Source organism: Mauremys reevesii, linkage group 2, assembly GCF_016161935.1.
Source record: "Mauremys reevesii isolate NIE-2019 linkage group 2, ASM1616193v1, whole genome shotgun sequence".
NCBI lineage: Eukaryota > Metazoa > Chordata > Testudines > Geoemydidae > Mauremys > Mauremys reevesii.
This window is the reverse complement of record NC_052624.1, coordinates 167,794,280-167,816,359: the sequence shown is the minus strand read 5'-3', so window position 1 is coordinate 167,816,359 and position 22,080 is coordinate 167,794,280. Positions and strand designations below refer to the sequence as shown.

The 22,080-nt window shown below is 41.1% G+C and overlaps 1 protein-coding gene across 2 annotated transcripts; it reads left to right on the top strand.

Moving 5' to 3' along the window:
- Position 1: 1 nt before the first annotated feature.
- Positions 2 to 21,198, top strand: LOC120398464 (MARVEL domain-containing protein 3-like). 2 transcript variants are annotated; one of them, XM_039525921.1, is made up of 4 exons: positions 2 to 146; positions 2,407 to 2,559; positions 5,342 to 5,511; positions 20,364 to 21,198. In XM_039525921.1, exons 2-4 carry the CDS (start codon positions 2,444 to 2,446, stop codon positions 21,059 to 21,061), a joined length of 984 nt encoding a protein of 327 aa, XP_039381855.1. In that variant the 5' UTR covers positions 2 to 146; positions 2,407 to 2,443; the 3' UTR covers positions 21,062 to 21,198. The 2 variants fall into 2 exon arrangements, with proteins under 2 accessions (XP_039381855.1, XP_039381854.1); XM_039525920.1 differs by having other exon boundaries at positions 11 to 146; positions 2,404 to 2,559.
- Positions 21,199 to 22,080: the final 882 nt, after the last annotated feature.

Below are 22,080 nucleotides of genomic sequence, written 5' to 3'. Positions count from 1 at the left end.
CCTCCCCCCTCCCCCGGCCCGGCACACAAGGAAATGCAGCTCCACAGGCTTGGAGCGGCAAACAGGGAGGCCCAGGGGAGCAGCCAGGGAGGAAACTTCAGCTAAAACCACTGGCTCCGAGTGCTGCTGCCACCGCCGCCAGACAAGTGAGGCGCTTTAAATACGCTTTTAAAGAGGGGTAAGGGAGAGAGATGGGGGGAGGGGCAGGAGAAGTGCTTGGGGTTGGGGTTGTGGCTGGATTTTCCGGGCTAAGGAGACTGTGCAGACAGGGTCTAGAGGCGCGGGTTTTTGTGCACTAGAGCATGGCCGGGGTCTTATGTGGTGGGGATTTTTGGGGGGTGGGGCAGCCATGGCAGAGGAGCTGGGGCTGGGTTGGACTCTCTCTGAGAGTGGCCGCTGCTGGTGGGGGAAGAGGTAGGTGTGACCCCTTCGAAGCCCTGCACCTGGTGTCTGTGTTATTTGGTTACCAGAGGAGCAGGCTAAAGGGGTGGCGTGCAGGGGGAGAGGGGGCATTTTCCTCTTCAGAGGGGCTCATGGGGCTGAAATTTTGGACTAGGAATCCAGACTAGTAGGGGTGAAAGTTAATATATCCCTTTCCCAGCTGAGGAGATGAAAGAGCCAAGAAATGTAAGTCAACTGGCCGAGATCACACAGGCAGAATTGGGCGGAGCTGGGAACCAGGCGAGGTTAGGGGAGTAGGGTACTGTAGTTCCACAGATAAGGATTCAGGCCCAGTATATGCTCCCCTAAAGTACAGCACTAAGGCTGAGTATACAATGAATATTCTGAGACTGTGCACATACACGAGGTAATTAGTTTGACAAAACTAATTTTAAAGTGAGAACTTTAAATTTACCATCCTGTGTCTCTTGGCGTCTGTGCACGGCCTGCATAATCTTAATGGAATAACACACATTTCTCATAATTAAATGTTGAAATCTCATGCATTGGCTACATTAGAAGAAAGTGTGGTCATTTTTTGCCACTTTATAACTGTTTCTCCTTCAGCAAAGAATTCCACAAAGGGCCCATCTTTCAAATGAGCTGCAATCTCCTTTTGTTCTCAATGAAAGTGAGGCCACGAGCTGCTCTCAGGAAAGACAGTGGCCCACTTTCAAACTGGTCATAGCATTCCTTTGAGAAAAATGGAAGTGAAGCCATTCCCTGCCTTCAGGGAAGATGGTGGTTCCCCATTTGTCAGCCATACAACCGTAACTCCTCCCTTCACTGCCACCACCAGGGGAAAAAAATGGGGGGGGGAGGCCAGAGGCCACTTGCATCTAATGTGGGTCTGTAAACATTTATGCATTAATCACAATTGTTTGGTTGTTACATGGTATCCCTACACGGCAGAGTTAAGGTTGTTTGGGTGAAGTAACTGCATGGTTCCATGCCTTCACACCTTGTGATTCTTTTAACATTAACCTTACATTTGAATTTCCTGAATTTATAACATTGATTTTGGGAGGATAATTACAACACCTCTAATGTATTTTACCCTAAATACCCAAGGATAATGTACTCTAAATCTTATCTTCATGTTAATAGCTATAGCCAGAACTATAACCCTCCGTTTAAAGGGCATCACATTAATTTCTGTTCTCTCCTTAAACATACTAAAAGTGCTAAATGTTGCTCTCAGATATACATGGCTCTTAGTAAAGTCAGGGGAAACCACATATTCACACCACGCGGACCTAAATAGGTATGTGGGCATTTCCTAGTCTTTTTCTATAAGACATTAAGCAACCATTACATGAGTCTTAAGATACGCTTTATATGAGAATACAGGAGGATGCTATGCATTGCCCTTGTAATCAGTGCCGGCTCCAACTTTTTTGCTGCCCCAAGTGGCGGGAAAAAAGAAAAGAAAAACCAATGAAGCTGCTGCCCAAGTGCCGTAGAGGAGCAAGACAGTGAGTGAAGGACCCGCCGCCGAACTGCCGCCGATCAGGAGTGGGCCGATTGAGCTGCCACCGAAATGCTGCCGCTGGCAGCTATGGATGTGCCGCCCCGACAAGAGATGCACTGCCACCCCTTTCTATTGGCCACTCCAGGCACCCACTTCCTTCGCTGGTGCCTGGAGTCGGCCCTGCTTATAATCAGGCTAGGAGAGAAGAAAAATGTGTTTAAATACCTGTACTGTTGAACGCAGAAACGTCAGAGTTACTTGGCAATGGAAAAATAAAAGGAGACCTTACTTCCTTCTTGAGAAGCTACATCTTACTCATGGACTAAGTACTGCTTTCCTCCCCTCCACACCTCCCCAACACACACACACCATTGTACTTCTTGATCACCTTTACTGAAATCTTAACTAGCACAGGGTGATCATGTTGTGCAAATGCTGGTCAATGAGTAATTAGAACTATCAACTGAATTGGTTTTATCTCTCTGGCTCAGTAGATTATTTCAGCAAGAAGAAATACATGTGAGAAACAAGATGTCTCATGCTGAGAGACCTCACCGCGATAAGCAACACCGATATTATGAGAGCCACGGATCTGACAGACACCATGAGGAGAGAAGGGCTAAAAAGCCATACCCATCCAATGGAAGGTATGTCTCCTTTGTCCCTCACTATGGGGTGCAGAGCTTGTTTGTGTTTTTACATTCGTGTTGTGGTTATTACAATACCAGGAGGGACATATTCAGATTTGAAATTCAGAAATGTGAATGTGCCACATTCAGAACTGTGGCGGAGTTATTTTGCTATTGGAAGTTTTAAAGAGTCTAAACAAACGTTCTTTGTAATAAAGAACTACAGTGAGGAAGACAAAGTCACGTGGGCTGGGAGGATAGGAAGGAGGTGAGGCTGAGTAGGAAGAGTTGAGGAGCTGAGTTGTGGGCACGAGGAGATGTGGCTGGGTCACATGACCAAGGAGGGGTTATGTCCTGTTCTTCCCAGAGATTGCATGTAGACAAGCCTGCACCAACTGTAGAGTTGCACTGGTTTAACTGAAGATGCCATTTAGCTGAACAGATGCTAAGGCTGAATGAACACTTTTTCCAACTAGGAACAGGTTTAAGCTAAACCAAAATAACTTGATGTAAACACATGTGGTCACTCTTTAGTAAACCAGTGTTAGCGTGTCAGCAAGGTCTCAGTGTCTGGGGTGGATGTGGTGCAACATGTGAAGCAGCTAATGGTAGGGTTACAAACTTTCTGATTGCAGAAAACTGAATACCCTTGCCCTGTCCCCTGTTCACTGCATCCCCTACTCCCTCCATCGCTCACTCTCCCCAACCCTTGCTCACTGACTAATTTTCACTGGGCTGTGGCAGAGGGTTGTGGTGCGGGCTCCTGCTGGGGGTGCGGGCTTTGGGGTGGGGCCAGGGATGAGGGGTGCAGGAGTGGGCTCCAGGCTGGGGCAGTTAGCTGAAAGATTTTATAAATCACAGTTTAGTTTGTCAGGCAGCTCCCCAAGACCCAGGACAAAAGTCCGAAAAATGTTGATTAAAGTTAAAGAACTAGCGAGAAAAATCACTTAATTCTCTATAGAGTGAGGATGCTTTTGTTTACAGATCCAGGTTAACTATTTGTTGATTATGTTAAATTCATGGAGTTGTAGGAGGACAGACAAATGCAAAAGAACCTAGAGATTAGAAAATGAAACTCAAATTCAGTTGAGGAAAAATGCAGGCTAATAGACCTGTGGATAAGTAATCTCAGACAGATGTTCAATTGGAAGGAGAAATTTTAAAGTAATAATGCTGAAGGAAATGTAAGAGTAATAAGACACCATATTAGACAAGTTCTGTTCTATACAGTTTCTTACTCCATCCTCATAACTATAGTGATGGAGAGCCTTTCAGTCGTGCACTGAAATGTGTAACATCTGTCACATGCAGTCCATTCTCTCCTCCTCCTCTGAGGGAGGACTGTGTTTTAGTTGTAGGGCAGCTTTGTGTTTTGGTTTGATAGGGCTTTTATGTTCACGCTACTATGCTTGTATATTAGAGAACGCGGGTCAGAGAAGCATGCTTTGCACTTGGAGCAGAAGATGTGAGGCTTGTGATGATCCTTAGTTCCTGTGGGGATTTGTTCAACAGTTTCAAACCTGCCCCCAAGAAATCTCTCCCCTGCACAGATACATTTCCCCTCCCCTTGTGCTAGAAAGTTCTGTTGTGACTGAGGGGTGGAGTTGTTGATCATACCAGAGGTTCAGGAAATCTTTTAGCTCTCCTGGGTCCAAGCCATTTTGATCCTTGAAGATAAAGAGCTAAGACCTGGAATTTGCTATCCTATGGGAATAGTGGCAGACGGATGTATTAATAATAGTTTGTTACTGAGGAGATGTACTGCAATGTTCTGTACTAGGTGGACTAAACTAAGAACTGATGGTTTCGTGCCCCAGCATATTGCATTGCTGTAGTCCAGCTGAGGAAATGAAGGTATGCTTAACTAAAGTCAGGCCATTATCTGCCAGGATGAGATATAGTTTCCTAATCCACCATAAATGGTAGAAAAGCGTTATTAAGATGAGTTTACAGTATGATAAGGCACAAAATGGCCAGTGCAATTTTGGCTATCCAAGCAGAAATGCACTAGTTATACACTGACACTGGTGCTACTGCAGCTGGAATATTGCATTCATTGCTGTAGTACTGCATCACCAGAAAGATATTCTTAAACTGGAAGGGAGTTCAGAGAAAGGGGGAGAGACTATATTGTACCAGATCTCCTTTTTAGAATTTTACAAGAATGGTTGTGAGTAGATGCAATGTTACTATCATGAAATATTTTATATTCTGATTTTAATTCCATGGTTTTGTATTCTTGTAAAAGAATCATTGTGAAATGCAGTAAATTTGCAAATATGCATGAGATACATTGCTTATGCACAAATTGGTGGTGATTATTTACAGATTTATTTGTTATGTGCAACTGTTACAGAAAACTTTAGCCTCTAGTTTGTCCATAAGCTGGTAGTTGAGTATTTGCTTTTCATGGCAGATGAGTGATCACAGGGTACATGGTATTTATAAACAAGAGTTCCACCTACTCACTCTTTTCTTTTTGCAAATTACACAAAAGCATTAGCAATAGTTGAATGGACTTATGTAAATAAAGTTTTTCAAAATTGCTGTGATAGTCAGAAAACATTGTGAATATTTATTAATGCAAGCAGGTGATAGATTCGCTTTTCATGAACATTCTTGCAAACAGATCTCATTTTACCAAATGTCTGCAAACAAAAGGGATCATACATACCAGTGAAGCAAGTCAGTTAGCAAAACTTCCAGAAACTAAAACTAATACTTTTTTGGTGCACTTGTCCAAAAATATTAGACTGTGCTGTCTCCTATAGATAATCTTTTACTCTTACCCCATTTGCAGGTCAACACAAGGGATTCCTAGCAACCAACACTCCAGACCTTCTACTGCTAATTCAGACCTGTACCAAAAAAACAACCTACCAACTCATGGATATGTCAATTCTCCACCAAATTATGATCCCGAGAAAAAGACCTTTTCGGAGAAATGTAATAACCTATGCTCAAGGAGAGGTATGTGGATTTTTATTTGGGCTTACCATCCATGTGTCGCTTCACAGATTTATGTCCTTGTTTCAGTCACACATCCTGATTCATAAACACAACAAACTCAGGCTAAGGGACAAAAGACGGAGGGGGACGGACTACCAATGTCCAGGGAGACTAATTCATGAATGGCATAGCTATGATTCAGTTATTGTTCTTATTAAATGTCTATGGGCCAGATTTACAAAGAAATGCCTGAAGATGCAAATTAGTGCTCTTGTGAATCTGACTAGGAGCCTGAGTTAGGCACCAAACTCCCACTGACTTTCAATAGGACTTAGGCCTCTAGGCTGCTTAGATGCTTTTGTAAATTCCTCAAGGCACCTGTTTGCATTTTTTAGTCCTTAAGTCTTTATATGCCACCTTAAAACATGGAATTTTGCATTAATGAATCACTGTGAATCATTGGGCCCAAGATAGAAAGCCAGAGCAAGTATGAGTGACTGTACAGCCTGGTGATTAGAGCACTCCCCTGGGAGACCCAGGGTCCAGGCCCCCTGCTCCAATGACTTAAGTGTTTATCCACAGTGGAACAGTTTCAACAGGAGAGCTTGAGGCATCCCCACTCTGGAGTATCTTATAGCACAGTGGTCAGGGCACTCATCTTCTCCCCTCGGGTGGCGGGGGGGATTTGAACCAGGGGGTCTCCCATATTCCACTTGGGTACTCTAACCATAGGCCAAAAGTTCTGAGGGAGGGCCACTTTCTTCTCTTCTCCCCCTTGAGTTTCTTGAAAAAATGGTATTAGGTGCCTAACACCAAGATAGGTTTTGCAGCTGAGAATCCCAAGCAGAGCTAGGCCCCTCCCTGCAACCAGGACTTAGATGCGTGTCTTCAAAAGGGACTGGCTGTAGCGCGCACACACCTTACCTTGGCTATCTTAGGCAAGGAGCCTCCCAGCACGCTGGCTTTTGTGAATCCCATTCAGAGGCACTTGAGTCTTCCCATTTGTTGTATAGGGAGCTGAACTTAGGTTTTGTGAATCCAGTGATTTTCTAGGTACCTAAGTTTCCTGATGACTCTAGCCATATATGGATTTAATGATGAAAAATATACACAGCTTGGACGGTCTGGAATAAGCCTCATCTCTCCTGTTGTTGTCAGACAATCAGACCCAGTATCTTTCTGTTTTACAATAGTCAGTTTCTCTCTGGGGGAGTTGCTGCTCCCTTTGGACATTTTCTGTGGAATATCTAGAAACTGAGGTATCCTTACCACATGAATTCTCCACCATCACATGTTGAGACCCAGGAAATTAGCACCACACTATTGAACCCTCTTTTCTCTGATTCCGAAATAAGCATGGCTTAGACCAGAACAGAGAGCCAAATATCTTCTCCATGGCTGTTTCCTGAGCAACACCTGATGTGTGAATTGAGAGCTCCTGCTATCCTATTGTTTTACTTTCTACTCTCACCTTATTCCTCTTTGTCTTCTATTTTGTTTAGCCGGCCACGATAAGGCTAACCCTTGCACACTTGGCTTGCCAAACTGGTCACAGCAAAAAGACTCCCAAATGACCAGATCTCTTAAGATCTTTGCCATGCTCAGACAAGACAGATGTTTTTTTCCTCAGAGCTAGGGTTGCCAGCCCTCTAGGATTGCCCTGGAGTCTCCAGGAATTAAAGATTAATCTTTAATTAAAGATAATTTCATGTGAGAACCTCCAGGAATTCTTCCAACCAAAGTTGGCAACCATACTCAGAGGCAGGGGATTAAAATGGGGGTCTAGAAGAGGCCAACTGGTTTGTGCTATAGCCTTCCAAAAACTGAACTGCAAGCACCAGAGAAAGGAACTGCATTTTTCCATCTCTGGCTGTCTCTCCTTCTTGTGTGTTCACCTTTATCTATTAGCCTCTTTCCAGCTGTCAAATAAAAAATATTGTGCAAAACAAATGGATCTAATTCCAAAACAGTCTCTTAAAATTCAGAAATTATAAAAATTATTGCCAAGAAATACTGGTCCTTGTGATGCTAAAATGGTCCATACAGATATTGCATTATTTATCAAGACAAAACCATGCCTTTTCTACTTTATTAAAATATAAAACCTATCAGAGCAATGCATCTGTACCAAGGTCTGTTTCATATTGCTTTTATTATTCTGTCAAGTACAATAGTCAAAATGTGAATTAATACAATTATATGAACAAACTATAGTAGCTAACTATACGCAGTTAACCATATTCATATTGAGTAAGGCAAGATCTATTACCTGTGTACCCCGTTCTTCCAATCAAGTTTACCTGCCTCAGTTTTAGATATCATTGGTATTCAAATTAGCACCGCCAGTATGAGGATGGTACTGCTCTAGGAACTAATGACTAATTACACCCAGTGTAATTTTTTGGGGAAAGCCTTGAATGCTTGACAAACCAATGGATTTGGTGCAGCAAAAAACTATACAATAGAACTAGTCACTGACAAATTATTTTAGAATATAGAAATTTGGTGACAATATACATTAGCTGAGCATTTATTGATTGATTGTTTAAAGTGAAATATAATCAACCTAAAAATGTAAAAAAAAAATTCAAAAAGACAAAACCTTTATATATTAATTTATTCAGACTTGAGATACTATCAACTTTATTTAAAAGAAATCATTATCTGATTTATCAGCTGCAGTTACAAGTAACGTGTAATACCACTATAACTGGAAGAGTCTGTACTCTTCACTACTTTTGTTATAAATCTTTTGCACTTAATAGCAGTGTGTGTGTGTATATAACTTTACTGTCCTCCCCTGGATAATCAATTTCCCCCATTTGCAAGGTCTTTCAGAGAAGGAGAGAAAACCACTGACAAAATAGGGAAATAAGATTATCCCACAACAATTGGTAGGGGATTTTGGGGGGCTGGTGTTAACACCAAAAATTATTCACCTTGAGATGTATTTTAACTGACTAGATTTCAAGGATAATGGTGCCTCTAAAAATCCCATATTTGAGATGGGCATATGAAAGAAAAATTTACAATGGTGGTGACACTTAAATGAAGACTTACTGTAAATTAAGGAACTACTTTTTGCAATAGCTACTTACAACTTACCTAACACACAGCATTTGTAATATGCTAACAAAACATAGGTTGGAAATATTTTTAATGTTTGGAGATTGTCAAGTTTTACGAGTCTTTTAGTTTGCTTTACAATTAATGTGATTAACTTTTTGCATGTCCTTTTCCTGTGACAATGAAAATAAACTTGTAATTTATGCTTTTGCTCACATGCAGTTTTACTCTTATTGAATGACAGGACAGAGGATGTGGGGAGTTAGGAGAATGAAGGTCATAGGTGTGGAAAGTGCTGGATTGAGCCTCACACTACTTTCTTCACCTAGGTTTGGGCAAAAACTGAGTCAAGTCTGAGAGTAAGGCTCTAATCATAAATAGGGTAGAGATGTTTGGGGAGTCCTTACCCCCAACCCCCCAAAACAAAACGAACGAGCACCCCACACACTTTTTGATTTTGTTTCAATATATTTTTATTGGTGTGAAAGAGAAAGCAATAGTGACATGGCAACATTTATTTACAGTACTTTTGTTTATACAGTAAAAGTCCACGAAGTCCTTTCATCTTTTGTCTATACATTATTCTGGCCCATTCCAACAATTCAAGAAGTTATTCAGTAAAAATTTCATTAGTAGTAATCTATTTTAATTCTGGTACTACCTAGTCTCTAACTTTCTAAATTCCAAATGAATAGAAAGATTGTCTCAATTTTTTCTTTAGTTTGCAGGGAACAAGTGTAACAGAAATCCTATTTCTCAGCAGCAGGAACACAGCTCAAAGCAAATGCAGTGAACAGTGTTATATTTCTCAAATGTATTGTACAATAGGCTGCTAATGAACATACATGTAACCTAAATGCTCTGATTGTTCAGACCCCTGTCTTCTCAGAGAGTGGTATCTCTCAGCAACAAGGAAATTTTAATTTCAGTTTTCCCTTTTTACTAAAGGCAAATAAAATTAAATTTCATTTCAGCAGGAAATAAAATTGAAGTGCACTAACATGATTTTCTCCAGGATATGTTCATGCATTAATAAACTAGCACTAATTACAGTGTAAGCATCCATAAGCCTTTGTTCTCAGAAATGTGACGAAGTTCTAACCACCACTACCGATTCTGGAAAGTAGTTCTGAATAGTGGAATGAATATTTTGGGAATATTAAGATAGAAATCAACCCCAGTGATTAGAGATCAGTCCAGTGGACATAGGATCAACATCTGTCATGTCCATTGTGAAATTTACGTCATATGTTTTGCCACTCTGTCATGAACCACTTCTCACAGAGGCTCCCAGCTCAAATTATTGATCTTCCAAGGGAGTGTTGAGTATTGCCTCCATTTTCAGAGATGGGGAAACTGAGGCTAAGAGCTGAAGTGATTTACCCAAGGCCACAGCAGGAGACAGTAGCAAAGCAGGTATGATCTACTAGGTGGATCTACTAGATACTAATCCATGATGTCACATTTATACAGCCTCTAAAAGGAAAAAAGAATGACACTGCCCATTATGCTTGATGGACCAAACTAGAATGGATCAGTTAAGTTCAACTTTTATTATTCCCATTTAGGAGTATCTTGTTTTTTATGACCATGTCAGGCTGAGATTCCCCACACTTGTGCCAAGCTCCTCTAACAATTAGAATAAAAATAATTTCCTTTAACAAGTGTAATCATGCTCAAAGGTAATCACCCCAACAGACTAGTACTGTTCCCAGTCACCTTACATATGTATTTATTAAATTTAAGCTATAACAGTTTTCCTGAGACAAGGATAAACTAATTATAAAAAAAGCATATCGTGGAACAGGTTCTACTGATCCTGCTGTGGTGTTGGTTCTACAGCCTAGGTTTGCCTGATTTAACAAAATGTCCCAGTGTACAAGTTCCCCTAGCCTGCCCCAGCTTCTGCAAGTGATGCTCATTAAAAAAGCAGTAACTATCAGAGTACCTTCTAGTTACTAAGGACAGTTTAATAAAGGAGGAGTAATAGTAAAAAGAGCTGGGGAAAGGTGGTTTCCTCCTACCAACTCAGTACATTTGTTCCAGCACCAGGGAGGCATTTACTTGCCACCTTCTAGAAAGCTCTGGGTGCAATGGGTGAAAATCTCAGTATTTGAAACTCACAACAGGAAGTACTGTTGCAAGTGCCCAGTGCCAGTTAAAATAAATGTAGGCCCCTCTGTGATGTTATTATATTGGGACCCCTTGGTACAGGGCCCAAGATTTGGTGTGTCACTTTCTTCTCATCTGCTTCAACCTCAATGCTTCAGGGATGAATTTTGCAGTCATAGAAGCAGCAAATAGCAGTTCCTACTTTTGTAGGAAGTATGAAAAGAGTCTAAGTAGAAGGCAGGACCTGGAATAACCTCAGGCAAGAACCATGCAAAAGGTTAAGATGTCCTGATCCCCCAAGTAGCCTGAAGTTATTTACCATATTGCTCTCAGCCCATATGACGCAGCTACAGCTTAACGCTATGTGGTACTGGAGCATGAAGTTAATATCGTGCTAGCTTCCCTCCATCACTTAGGGATTAGGTTTGTCAATATTGCCTGGACAGTCCTGCAGGTCCCAAATATGCCACAGATGCAATAGAGGCAGGAGTTTCAAACAGTAGGACTTGGAGTAAGTTCTTGGCAGTATGGAAAAACTGCTCCTATGGGAGAAAATGGTCTCCGGGGTACGGTGGATGTGGGGAATGAAACAACTCCTGCATATGAACTTGAGAATTACCAGGCTATCGGGAGGAGTCACTTGAGGCTTTTAAGCAGGATTGTTATCTTCACTAACAAGGGACATTTTACAAATATTTAAAAGGATAGTGCTATTGCCTCTCTTCTGACGAGAGCTGCTAAATCAAATTTTGTAATATTTTCCAAATTGACTAATTTTTCTCCATCATTTGACCAGTTTAGGGCCTTAAAATATTTTGATAAATTGAATAACTTTAATTCAACAAGATTTTCTCATTAAAATATTTTTAAAGGATCCTACAAGACTTAGGCACCTGGATTCTATTTGAATTAAATGAGACTTAGGTACCCAACTCCCTTAGGCTCCCTTGAAATTCCCAGGCTCAGTGATTAATTTTTGTCATTACATTGCCTGTCTTAACTCAACTCCTGGAACCTGAGTGCTTTTTAAGTATTACCCCATTAGGGATGTTTTAGCAATATCCAGAGAAAGAAGAGCACCACTGGAAAGGGAACATACAAACTGCAGGGTGGGTGGTTTTTTACATAGTGTGTTTTCTATTGGTCTGATCCTGCACCATTAGAGACAGTGGGACTTTTGCTGTTGACTTCACTAGCAGCAGGATCACACTCATGGATATGTACACGTAAGGTATTCAACACAAACACACACTCATGTGAACATGCAACTTTATTGCAACATGGAGGCATCCAGCTTTATTAGGTTGTTTTTAGAGTGTTACCTTTCTATGTCTGCTGCTTTCGTTTTCCTTTGTTACCTTCCCTTCCTGTTTTTATAATGACCTTCCCTCCTCTGTCTGCCCTTTCGTTCTGTTCCTCTTCATCCTCCTCACCTGTTTCTCCTTTCAGTGACGTGTCTTCTTCTCCCCCCCTTGGTGTTTTTAAAAGTCTTTTCTTTCCTTCTGTCAGATTTTCTTAATTTTCCATCTCCCCCTTTCCCCTCTCAATCCAGCTGCTGCTGCAGCCCAGAAGTGACTGTAAAGCCTCAAGTTGAGCGGTAACTTTACTCTGTGGAATGCAAAAATGTTTATTGGCCAGAGGAGTTCTACATACGGAATCCTTTGCAGAACTGTCTGACTCCTGCTTCTTCAAGTCACTTTATATTGTCAGAATACTGGTCTTTAAAACCAAAAGCCAACCTACTTTTTAAAAATCTGTTTTAAATGAGGGAGACTCACTGGCTCAGGGAATTTAAAATGGGCTGTGCAGCCTTTAACCCTTGAGCTGACCAATTCATATCTGACCTGCTTCTATAACAGCCCCTCATGGAGCCTGCCACAGGAACAGCTCATGTGCTCAGGGCTGCAGATTCATGCAGTAGCTCATTGGCACAAGTTTTCACATTCAGTTCAGCCATCACACGTATAGCTTGGCACTTATGGGGCCACCAGTGAATTCTGCCCAACCCAAATACAGTAGTACACACTCTTCAGGTGAGGGTCAGAGTAGGCAGACAAGTAGGGAAAGAGGAGGAAAACACAAAGTTTTAAAAAAAAAATTCACAGAAGTGAAAAACAAGAGAAGGAAAAAAAGAACGAAGAAGAGGCCGGGGGATGGGGGGGGCGAGTTACGACTGTTCCAGACATGATGTAAGGGATGAGCTTAGGTGGAGTAGTAACTAGGGTTCAGTTTCAGGTATGGGGGGAGCTGTAGACTTACATGGTCTGGGTGTGGTCAAAAATTCATGAGGATTTATGGAAAAGTCCTACCAACTTTCATAAGGAAAAACTATCAGGGTTCAACAGAAATTTAATATGCAGCTGCAGAAACTACGCTAAAAACTGTATAATAGTGATACAGGAATTTTGCATCATGCACAAATAGTACCATTAAAATAATATAGAACAGTTACATTATTAAATTCTACAGGACTTTTCAATAAGGGTATTATTCAAAGATACACAGTCTGATCCTTGCAACACAAGGGAGTGTCTGTTAACTTCAGTGGGCTTTGGCTTAGATCCTGTACATTTTTTAGCTTTCATGATGAATGTTATTACCTTATTTTTTTACAAAATGCAGTACCATTAGTTGAGATAGTCCAAGATTATTCTGAAGTTTAAAAGAAAGAGGGTAGTTTTCCTTGAAGGCTCTCAGAACGGTCTTCATATTCTACACCACAGACTGCAACAATACCCCTTTGTTTAACCTACCACGATCAGAAATGGTTCTCACTTGACAGAATCGCCATGGGAATGAACTACTGAAACTATTTTATGACACAGTTAGTCCTGATATGAACTTAACTTAGCTCGAGCTAACGCCATAGATAACTGATCCCCCATATTCAAGTTTGGGGGCAACCATCTAGTCCAGGGTGGGTTTTATTTTAAAATGATTAAACCCAACATGTTTTGGTCACGTACGTTTCCTTCAGAGCAGTCTCCATTTTATGCAAATGTACAAAATTTTACCCTCAAGTTATGGGAAATACTATTGCCTGCCTTCCTTCAGCATTGCTAAATACTATGCCACCAGCACTCCCAGCTATCTTCGAGACACCACTGACTTCCTGAGGAAACTACAATCCATCAGTGATCTTCCTTCAAACACATTTTCTGGCCACTATGATGGATGAAGAGCCCTCTACTAACATTCACCACACGAAGAGGACTACAGCCATCAGGAACAGTATATCCGATAATAATATCACCTGGTGGCTGAACTTTGTGACTTGTGTCTTCACACAACACCCACAATTTTTTGACAATATATATCTTATAAGTCAGTGGCACTGGCATGGGGCACCGCCATGGCCCCTCATGTATGCCCAATATCAACATCTTTACTTAGACTTACGCTACTTAACTCTCTCTCCTCACTCCTACTCTACTTACCTTACTTACATTGATGATCTCTTCATCATCTGGATCTCATGAAAAAAAGAAAAAAGAGATTTTAACCGAGATTTTTCATTTTTTAACAACACCCATCCCCCTCAAATCCTCAGCCCTACAATAATCCACACATCTCCATTACACTACTGTGCTAATGCTAATAAAACATATGGTCACCCATACCCACCACCTACCCTGACCCGCCATAGCTTCTACTTACTACCATGCCTCCATCCCCATCCCGGACACACCACACACAACAGTTGTTGCTGCAATCAAGCTCTAAGATACAACAAGATTTGCTCCCCTCCTCCAGAGATAGAACCAAAACCCACAAATACCTTACAAAACAAAAAAAACAACAATACCAAGTGAGAGAAAAAAAAAGAAACAGAGACCAGAGAGAGAAGAACCCAAGCAGGCCACTAGCCACACAGGCCTAAAAAGAAAAAAAACTCACCACCAGCCCATAAATCTACAGCCCCCAACTAAAATCCTTCTCCATCATCCCTTCTTATCTATCTATCCTCACTCCACTCAAGATTCAGGACAGCAGGAGACAGGCCAGTCCTCGCCTCGCTCCCAACCTGCAACAACACCAAAAAAACACCACCACACATACACCAACCAAACACCAACATAACCCCAACATCCAATCCTGCAATACCATCTCCCACCAACCATCATCACACATCCATCATCACCACCCCATCACATCACACCACACACACTCACCTACACATCAGCCACACCATCCATCCTCATCCTGTGCATACCATGCCCCAAGCCATGCCCTGCCATATGTGCCATGCAAAAAAACAATATCACACAAAAAAAAAAATTATACAAAAAAAAAAAAAACAATAACAAGGAACACAAACAAATCACACACTCAAACCTTCAAAAAAACACCCAAAAACACTAAACTTGAGAAAAACAGAAAACAAACTGACAAAAACAGACTCAAAAAAGAGAAAATGCAACTTGAACTAATAATTAACTGCTAATACATTAACTGCTAAAAAAAATTAAACAACTGGAATGTATTTTAATTTCTTGGATATTATCTTCTCCTATGTTAAGTTCTCTCCATCCTTTCTATACTTCATCTCTATGTTCTTCTCAAAATTTTTTTTTCCTTATCATTCATTACTTTCATCCTTTTCTTAGACTCTGCCTGTTGGTCTGCATACTTGTCTGTATTGTGTGTTCTCTGTATGTATCCCTGTCTGTCTGTGTGTGTGTCTCTGTGATATCCATGTCTGTGTCTGTGCTCAAAGATCTGTTATGCTCAAAAGTTCAATCTGCCACATTAACTCCTGTTTTTTGCTGTTTCAAGTTTTTACTACTTTGTAACACTTTTGCTACTTAAGAATACTATCACTTTGTAATTTTTATTTATTTCAACTAAATTATTGTGGCAAAGGAGCGGTTTTGTGCGTGAGTGATGGTGGTGCTACACTAAATTATGTTTGGTTTCTGGTGTTCAATTGCAGAGTTATAAAGCAGCCACCCCCCAAACCAAACTTGCTCTACTCCCTCACTTAGTGGGCAGTATTACTCAATTTCTTTAGGTCAGACAAGCTTCAGTTCCTCCAACCTGCTGGGCACACTGAAAAGTCCACTTTTTTATTTCTGCATGGGTGGGAGTGAGCCTGAGTTTTTGCATGGCTCACTATTTGGGGGTGGGGGTCTGGGGAAGGACTCGGACGTGATGTTGATATTGGTAATCATCATGTGCTGTCCTTAAAAGTGATGCTAAAAACCCTGGAGAAAAAAGTATCCATTAATTATGAAATCACCTAGTAAGAACAAGCACTTTACTCTTCAGGGCAGCAGCTCCAGTTTAGCCCCCTAGGCTTTGTCTAAACTAGGACTGAAAAGTTAGAACACTGTAGTAGGAGGTGCTAGCTAACAAACACTGGAAGTAGACTAGGCAGCATAGACTTTAACACACACTAAGGTGGAATGTCAAAGCCTCATAGGCTTTAACGCTATCATCTTAGCACGAGTTAAACTCTGCTTTGTGTACATTAGACTATTAGAAGAAGGAGTTAGCTAGCACATCCTACCTAACAGGCACATCTGTAAATCCTACCTCAGGCCTTGCTGCTTGAGGTGGAAATACTCAAGCTTCACCACACGCTTAGACTTTAAGGCCAAAAGGGAAGATCATGATCCTCTAGTCTGACCTCCTGCACATCACAGGATACAGAGCCTCATCCACCCACTCACTCCTGTAATAGACCCATAACCTCTGGATGAGATACTGAAGTCCTCAAATCTTGATTTAAAGACTTCAACTTACAGAGAGAGAGAATCCACCACTTGCTCTAATTCAGACCAGCAAATGACCTGTGCCCCATGCTGCAGAGGAAGGCGAATCCCACCATTCCTCCCCCCATCCCCACACACAGGGTTTCTGCCAATCTGACTTGAGGGACAATTCCTTCCTGACCCTATATATGGTGATCAGTTAGAGCCTGAACACCGGGGCAAGACCCACTAAATTGGCATGTTTAGTGCTCGTTCCTCAGCAACAGTATCAGGGCTTGCATCTACACCATTGCTTGTACTGGTGCAGAAAATTGGGCACTAGGTTTAAACTTGCATCTACACCAAGCCGTGTTTACATAGGGGACTTTTTTGTAAAATTTTCTTATCATTGTTCAGAATAGTGTAGCTCTACAAGTCTGAGCGATATTGCGAGCCCTAGTTCAGACAAGGTGCATCAGCAGCTGGTATCCTTACCACAGGTTCATTGACTCCTGCTCAGTGTAATGGATAGTGTGTGTTAAAACCGACAGTAGGCTGAGCACATTAGCGCTCCCAACATACAGGCACCAATGTGGCTGCTGTGGGAAAATTTTACAAAATGTACCTCACGTAAGCAAACTTCTACCTGGGTGGAACTGAGGATAGTGGCAGGAGCAGTAGCTTGGGAGTTTTTCTAGGAGGCAGCAGTAAATGAGATCAGAGAAGGAACAAGAGCTGCTGAGACAACTGTGTAGGGCTTGGATACAGTACTCTGATCAATGTATTGTGTATATTTTAAAGGAAGTCAGACTTTGAGAAGGGCTATTAATCCAAAGTTCTAATCTCTTTAGCTGTTTATTACTTTGACAAAACCTAGCCACGCTGCCCTGTAATTCACAGCTGCCTGTTTTGCTCTGGAGCTGAATTTTTTTTTCTTTGATTTAGGAGAGCTGTGGCTGTTTGCCCATTTTACAATCAGTCTGAATATGTTGCAAGTAACTGGGAAGTAGAGGGTCACTGGAAGACTGTGTGTGTTGTTTACGCAAGTACAGTGAACTTGGTTCAGTGAAGCCGAGCCCAAATTCCTCAATAAGTCAGCATTGTGGCAGTTTAGTGTTAAAAATGTACTGACACACAAACCCGTCTAACCTGAATTTCTTGCCTTTGTGGAAATATAATTCACAACATGCCATAAAGCAACTCCTGTTACTGTCAGAGATGGTTACACATGTAGTGACCTCAATCTATTTCCTCTCCTGCTTGCTAAGGGCCAGATTTTGCTACTGTTAATCATGCTGTAGTACCTTACTCCAGAAGGAGTCTCACTGAAATCAGCATGTCAGAATCAGGCCGACTGCAATTACATAGTAAGCTATGGGCACTGCAAAATTGTAGATTGGGTTCAGTAATTGTCATGCTATTATACAGTTCCAGGGTTTTTCAGACCTCTCCACTGAAGAGCACAGTTGGTTTCGCATCGGGAAATCCCACTTCCCAAAGTGCAACAAAGTGTTTCTAAAACAACACAGCCGAGCAAGAGGCTAATTTTTGTTGTGTTGCTTCATTCCTTTCTTTGCAAGCTCAGACAGAGCTGACAGCAACAGAGAGCAGCTGGCTAGATAACAGCAGGGAAATGCAACACAGATGAATTTGGCAGCATAAAGTGAAAGGCTGTAGTCTTCTTGTGATTTGTGTCCCACTTTGTAATGGCCAGTAAATGCACGACCATTTTGGCAAGCTTCTTACATTTAGCCTATATTCACTTATTGCTGCAAAGAATGGGGAGCAGGGGTAAGACGAGCCTTAGGGACTCAGTAATTACTTTCAGAAGTAAGGAGGTGCAGCATGTTTGCTACCCTACAGGTTTGGCCTCCTGAAGCTTCAAATTTAACTGCAATAAAACGTTTACTAAACTTAGTCTGCCCTCTAGTGGTTAATGAAGTGATCATTACTACTACATGCATATTGAAGGACTAGCTCTGCATAGCACAGAAGCAGACACACACTATGCTGAAGTATTTAATACTTTTCAAATTCTACATTAGAATTATTTACTTAGACTCATGAAAAATTCTTCACTTCACATTTACCACCCTGGAGGTTTTAAAATACGCAGTGAGATCTAAAATACCATCTGCATCAAACAGTAAATAAAACAGTGGTGTTACAGGCATCACTAGCTAGAACCAGCACTTTACAAGACCTTCAGTAACTTTGTTGAATTCCTTGTTTAAGGTGATGTCATCACATAAGATTAACACTTAGATTTTCTAGTCCAACATAATCTGAAGCTAATTCAGTACTCTCTCTTCCTCTAAGACTATTTACATTTTAGGAGGCTCAGTGCTTGAAGTGAGCAGGATCAGAAAAAATAAACATTTAGTCCTTTTTAATGGAGTAAGACAAAACAGTACAAAGACTGATTTAGTAAGTAGTAAAAATGTAGATTTAATAAAAACAGGCCATTTTATTTGGTCAGGTGTGTTTTATACGTGTTTGGAGAGGTGGGGTAGTACAGTACCTGAATTTCCTGGAGGCACTGGTTCAATGCCTGACATACAAGGTAGATAAAATGAGTTCTATGCAGTCTTGTGTATACGTGTGATATGAAAACTGTCTTCCCTGGATGGACATTAAAAATCCTATGACACTTTCTTATACAGCAAGGTTTTGCCTTGGTGTTCTTGGGCAAATTTTTCCCTCCTCCAATTTGTTCCCATTTTCCAAACATAAGGATGTAGGTATTTGTTTGCTGTGTGGATATATTTTATAAGCCACTTTAAGATGAAGAACTACATATTATATTTTTGACTTATCTTACATTGGGGAGCAACTAGCTGGTTAAAATGCCCTTTTGAAATGCCAGCATTCAGTTGGATTGCAGACACTTAACATGCAGTTATGCTCCAGGAAGTGATATCCGACGGACAGCCATCAATCCCTACAACCTTGCTATAGAAAAGTTACATGTAGTTCTGATTTTTAAAACACTGACCTGCCCGATTGTTAGAATACAGATATATGGCCTACTAGTAGCAGAGGTCTGTGAATCCTTTCTATAAAAAATGTCCTTTGCCTGTCAGCTTGGTGATGGATTGGAACATAAATGTTAAATGGCATCTCTTCATAAAATTGCCATTGCAATGGTGGATGGTTTGAAATTGAAGAACTTCAGCTTTACTTTTGTTACTTTGTGATAGACAAACAAGTCAATTATCCAAATGCTGTTCCTTTGCTTAAAGTCCATTTCATATAATTTTTTACAAGAGGAGGCAGATGGTCAGCCTAGAAGAACTTTTTCATACACTTTTACTTTAGAAAGTGGGTGTTAGGTAAGACAAGCTGGGAATCATAGGATTTACTTCCCTTTAAAAAGTCAGTCGAGGCACACAGGTTGAACAAGTGTCTCCTTGAATATGATTTTAAAAACCTTGTTTGATTTAGATTAGATCCAGCAAATAAGAGGCCAATTTTTTTTTTAAAACAGGAGCCTAAAGTAAGGTTGCCAAATGTATATTTAGGGATCTAATAAATGGCCTGATTTATTTATTTATTTAAAGGAAAAAAAAGTCACTTGGAGTTTGGAGATTAAAAAAAAAAAAATCTTGTCCACAGTTTTGTTCAGATGGACAGCTCCCATTCTGTGTGGTTCTGTGTCAAGCAGCTGGAATACCAAATACAATCTGTTGGTGCTGTTACCTTTTCTTCATCACAGCACAAGCAACACTGTAAAAATCTTTATGGTTTTTTCTTGCATGATCCACTTATCAAGTGCACTGTCATATTACTGAAAAAGCCATCTTGCTCAGGCTCTGAAGTACACTAATTAAAGTGAATGCTTCGTATACAAAGGAGGGCTTTTTCTGTAGCCTCCCCTGAGGAGAAAAGCTCAATATGATCTCTCTGTAGTTTAAAATGCATTAGTTCTCCCCCCAGCCCCCGCCATTTGTACAAATACATTTTAAGCCAATATTTAATTCATTCACTCTTTTCTTCCTGCAGGTATTTTGAAGTTTGTTGAAATTACCGTCAACATTCTAGTGCTGATCTGTGTTGGAGCCTCCCATGCAGCTATTGCTGGCTATAGTTCTATGGGAGGTTTGGGAACGGGCTCTTTCAACATTGGTTCGTTTTACAGCCCATTTGAAGGAACTGAGTTCCAGGAGGTGCGAGACCTGGACATGCAGTACAGCCAGATGAGAGCTCCTTGTGTGTATGGGGGAGTAGCCTTCAGCCTGACATTAGTAGCACTTACACTCCTGTTCCTCATCGTTGGGGCAAAACCCATTGATCGACTCTCTGTGAAGATGCTTGTGGCAGAATGTGCCTTTGATGCGCTGGCTTGTATGGGGTATATTGCAGCTGTTGGCCTTTACTTACACTTTATCATCCAGGTGAACGCCACAGACACATGCAAGAAGAGGGAAAGACTGTATGCACGCCGTGGATACACCTGGATGAACTGTGAGGTTCAGGGGGGTGATGCAGCTGTCAGCCTGTTTGGCATCGTTGCTGCTTGTTTGTACTTCCCAAGTTTTGTGATCTGTGCACTCACCATTCGAAATGTACGGGCCTTTCGGAGCCGGATGACCAGGACTCAATACAGCCTTGAGAACAGCAACAGTGAGAGAGAATACCAAAAGGATTACAGAGGCCCCGAAAGCACTCACAATGCACAGGCTGTAGCAACACTGGTGTAGAATCTGTCATGGAACTCAGTGCAGTGGCAGGGAGCATCAACTCCAGTGATGGGCAGGCACTGGATCTGATATTTTTAGGGTTTTCTTTAAATACAGAGCATCTGTATCATACGGACCATAGTGTACACATGTACAGCATTAATTGTCAATTTTATGATGGACTAAAAAGTCCTGAATGTAATAAAATTTACTTTGTCACAGTAAATTTTAATTTTAGATGGTTACACCAATTACTTAAGTCTATTTTCAAATGTAAATATATATTTGGTTTCAACAGTTCAGCCATGCTCAGAGCAGGTCCAACTGACTCTAGTAAACACCAGCATGTTAACATTGGGGGAGCTAACAGTGGTGGGAATTATTTTTTTTAGTTTCCTTTGTATAGATATAACCCCAATTAGGAGTGTGGGAATTTCATTTCTTCTTCCCCTCCAGTTGGCCAACCAATATAAGAGGTTAATAATCTATGAACACTTCCAGCTAATGGATTTAGGCCCCTATTCAGAAAGGTACTTAAGCACATGCCTAACTTTAATTTTGACTTCAGTGGGTCTACTAACAAAGATAAGAACGTTTCTAAGGATCACACTGAATCAGGGCCTAAACTACAACTCAGCTCCCTTGCCTGGGTTGCTACCATGCTACTAATCTAGGGAAAGGCTTTAAACTCCCACTGTTGATCCCAAGTCACCCATATTTACACACCCTGATCCCACTGCTCTCTGAGGAATTTTGCAGGCAGGTGTTAACTACAGTTCCAAACACAATGTTTTTTTATGTCCATGTAATTCTGAACCTAGTGGAGTTAATCTGAATTTACCAACTGTGAAACATCAGAACTGGGCCCGATAGATCTGAGTCAGTATTCCCCTGAATGAAGGAGCAGTTTGCAAACTTCAAAACACAGGAATGAGGAGATGAATGCTAGACAAATAAATACTTACACTTGAACATACTGACTTCTCTTGGGTATTAAAAACAGTTTCCCCCCACACCCCCAGAGAAAAGCTGTAACAGAA

Excerpts from the sequence above, each read along its gene's own strand:
- LOC120398464 (XM_039525921.1), top strand. The coding sequence starts at position 2,444 with ATGTCTCATGCTGAGAGACCTCACCGCGATAAGCAACACCGATATTAT. Across the intron at positions 2,560-5,341 it reads CCATACCCATCCAATGGAAG|GTCAACACAAGGGATTCCTA; the intron begins GTATGTCTCCTT and ends CCCCATTTGCAG. Across the intron at positions 5,512-20,363 it reads TAACCTATGCTCAAGGAGAG|GTATTTTGAAGTTTGTTGAA; the intron begins GTATGTGGATTT and ends TTCTTCCTGCAG.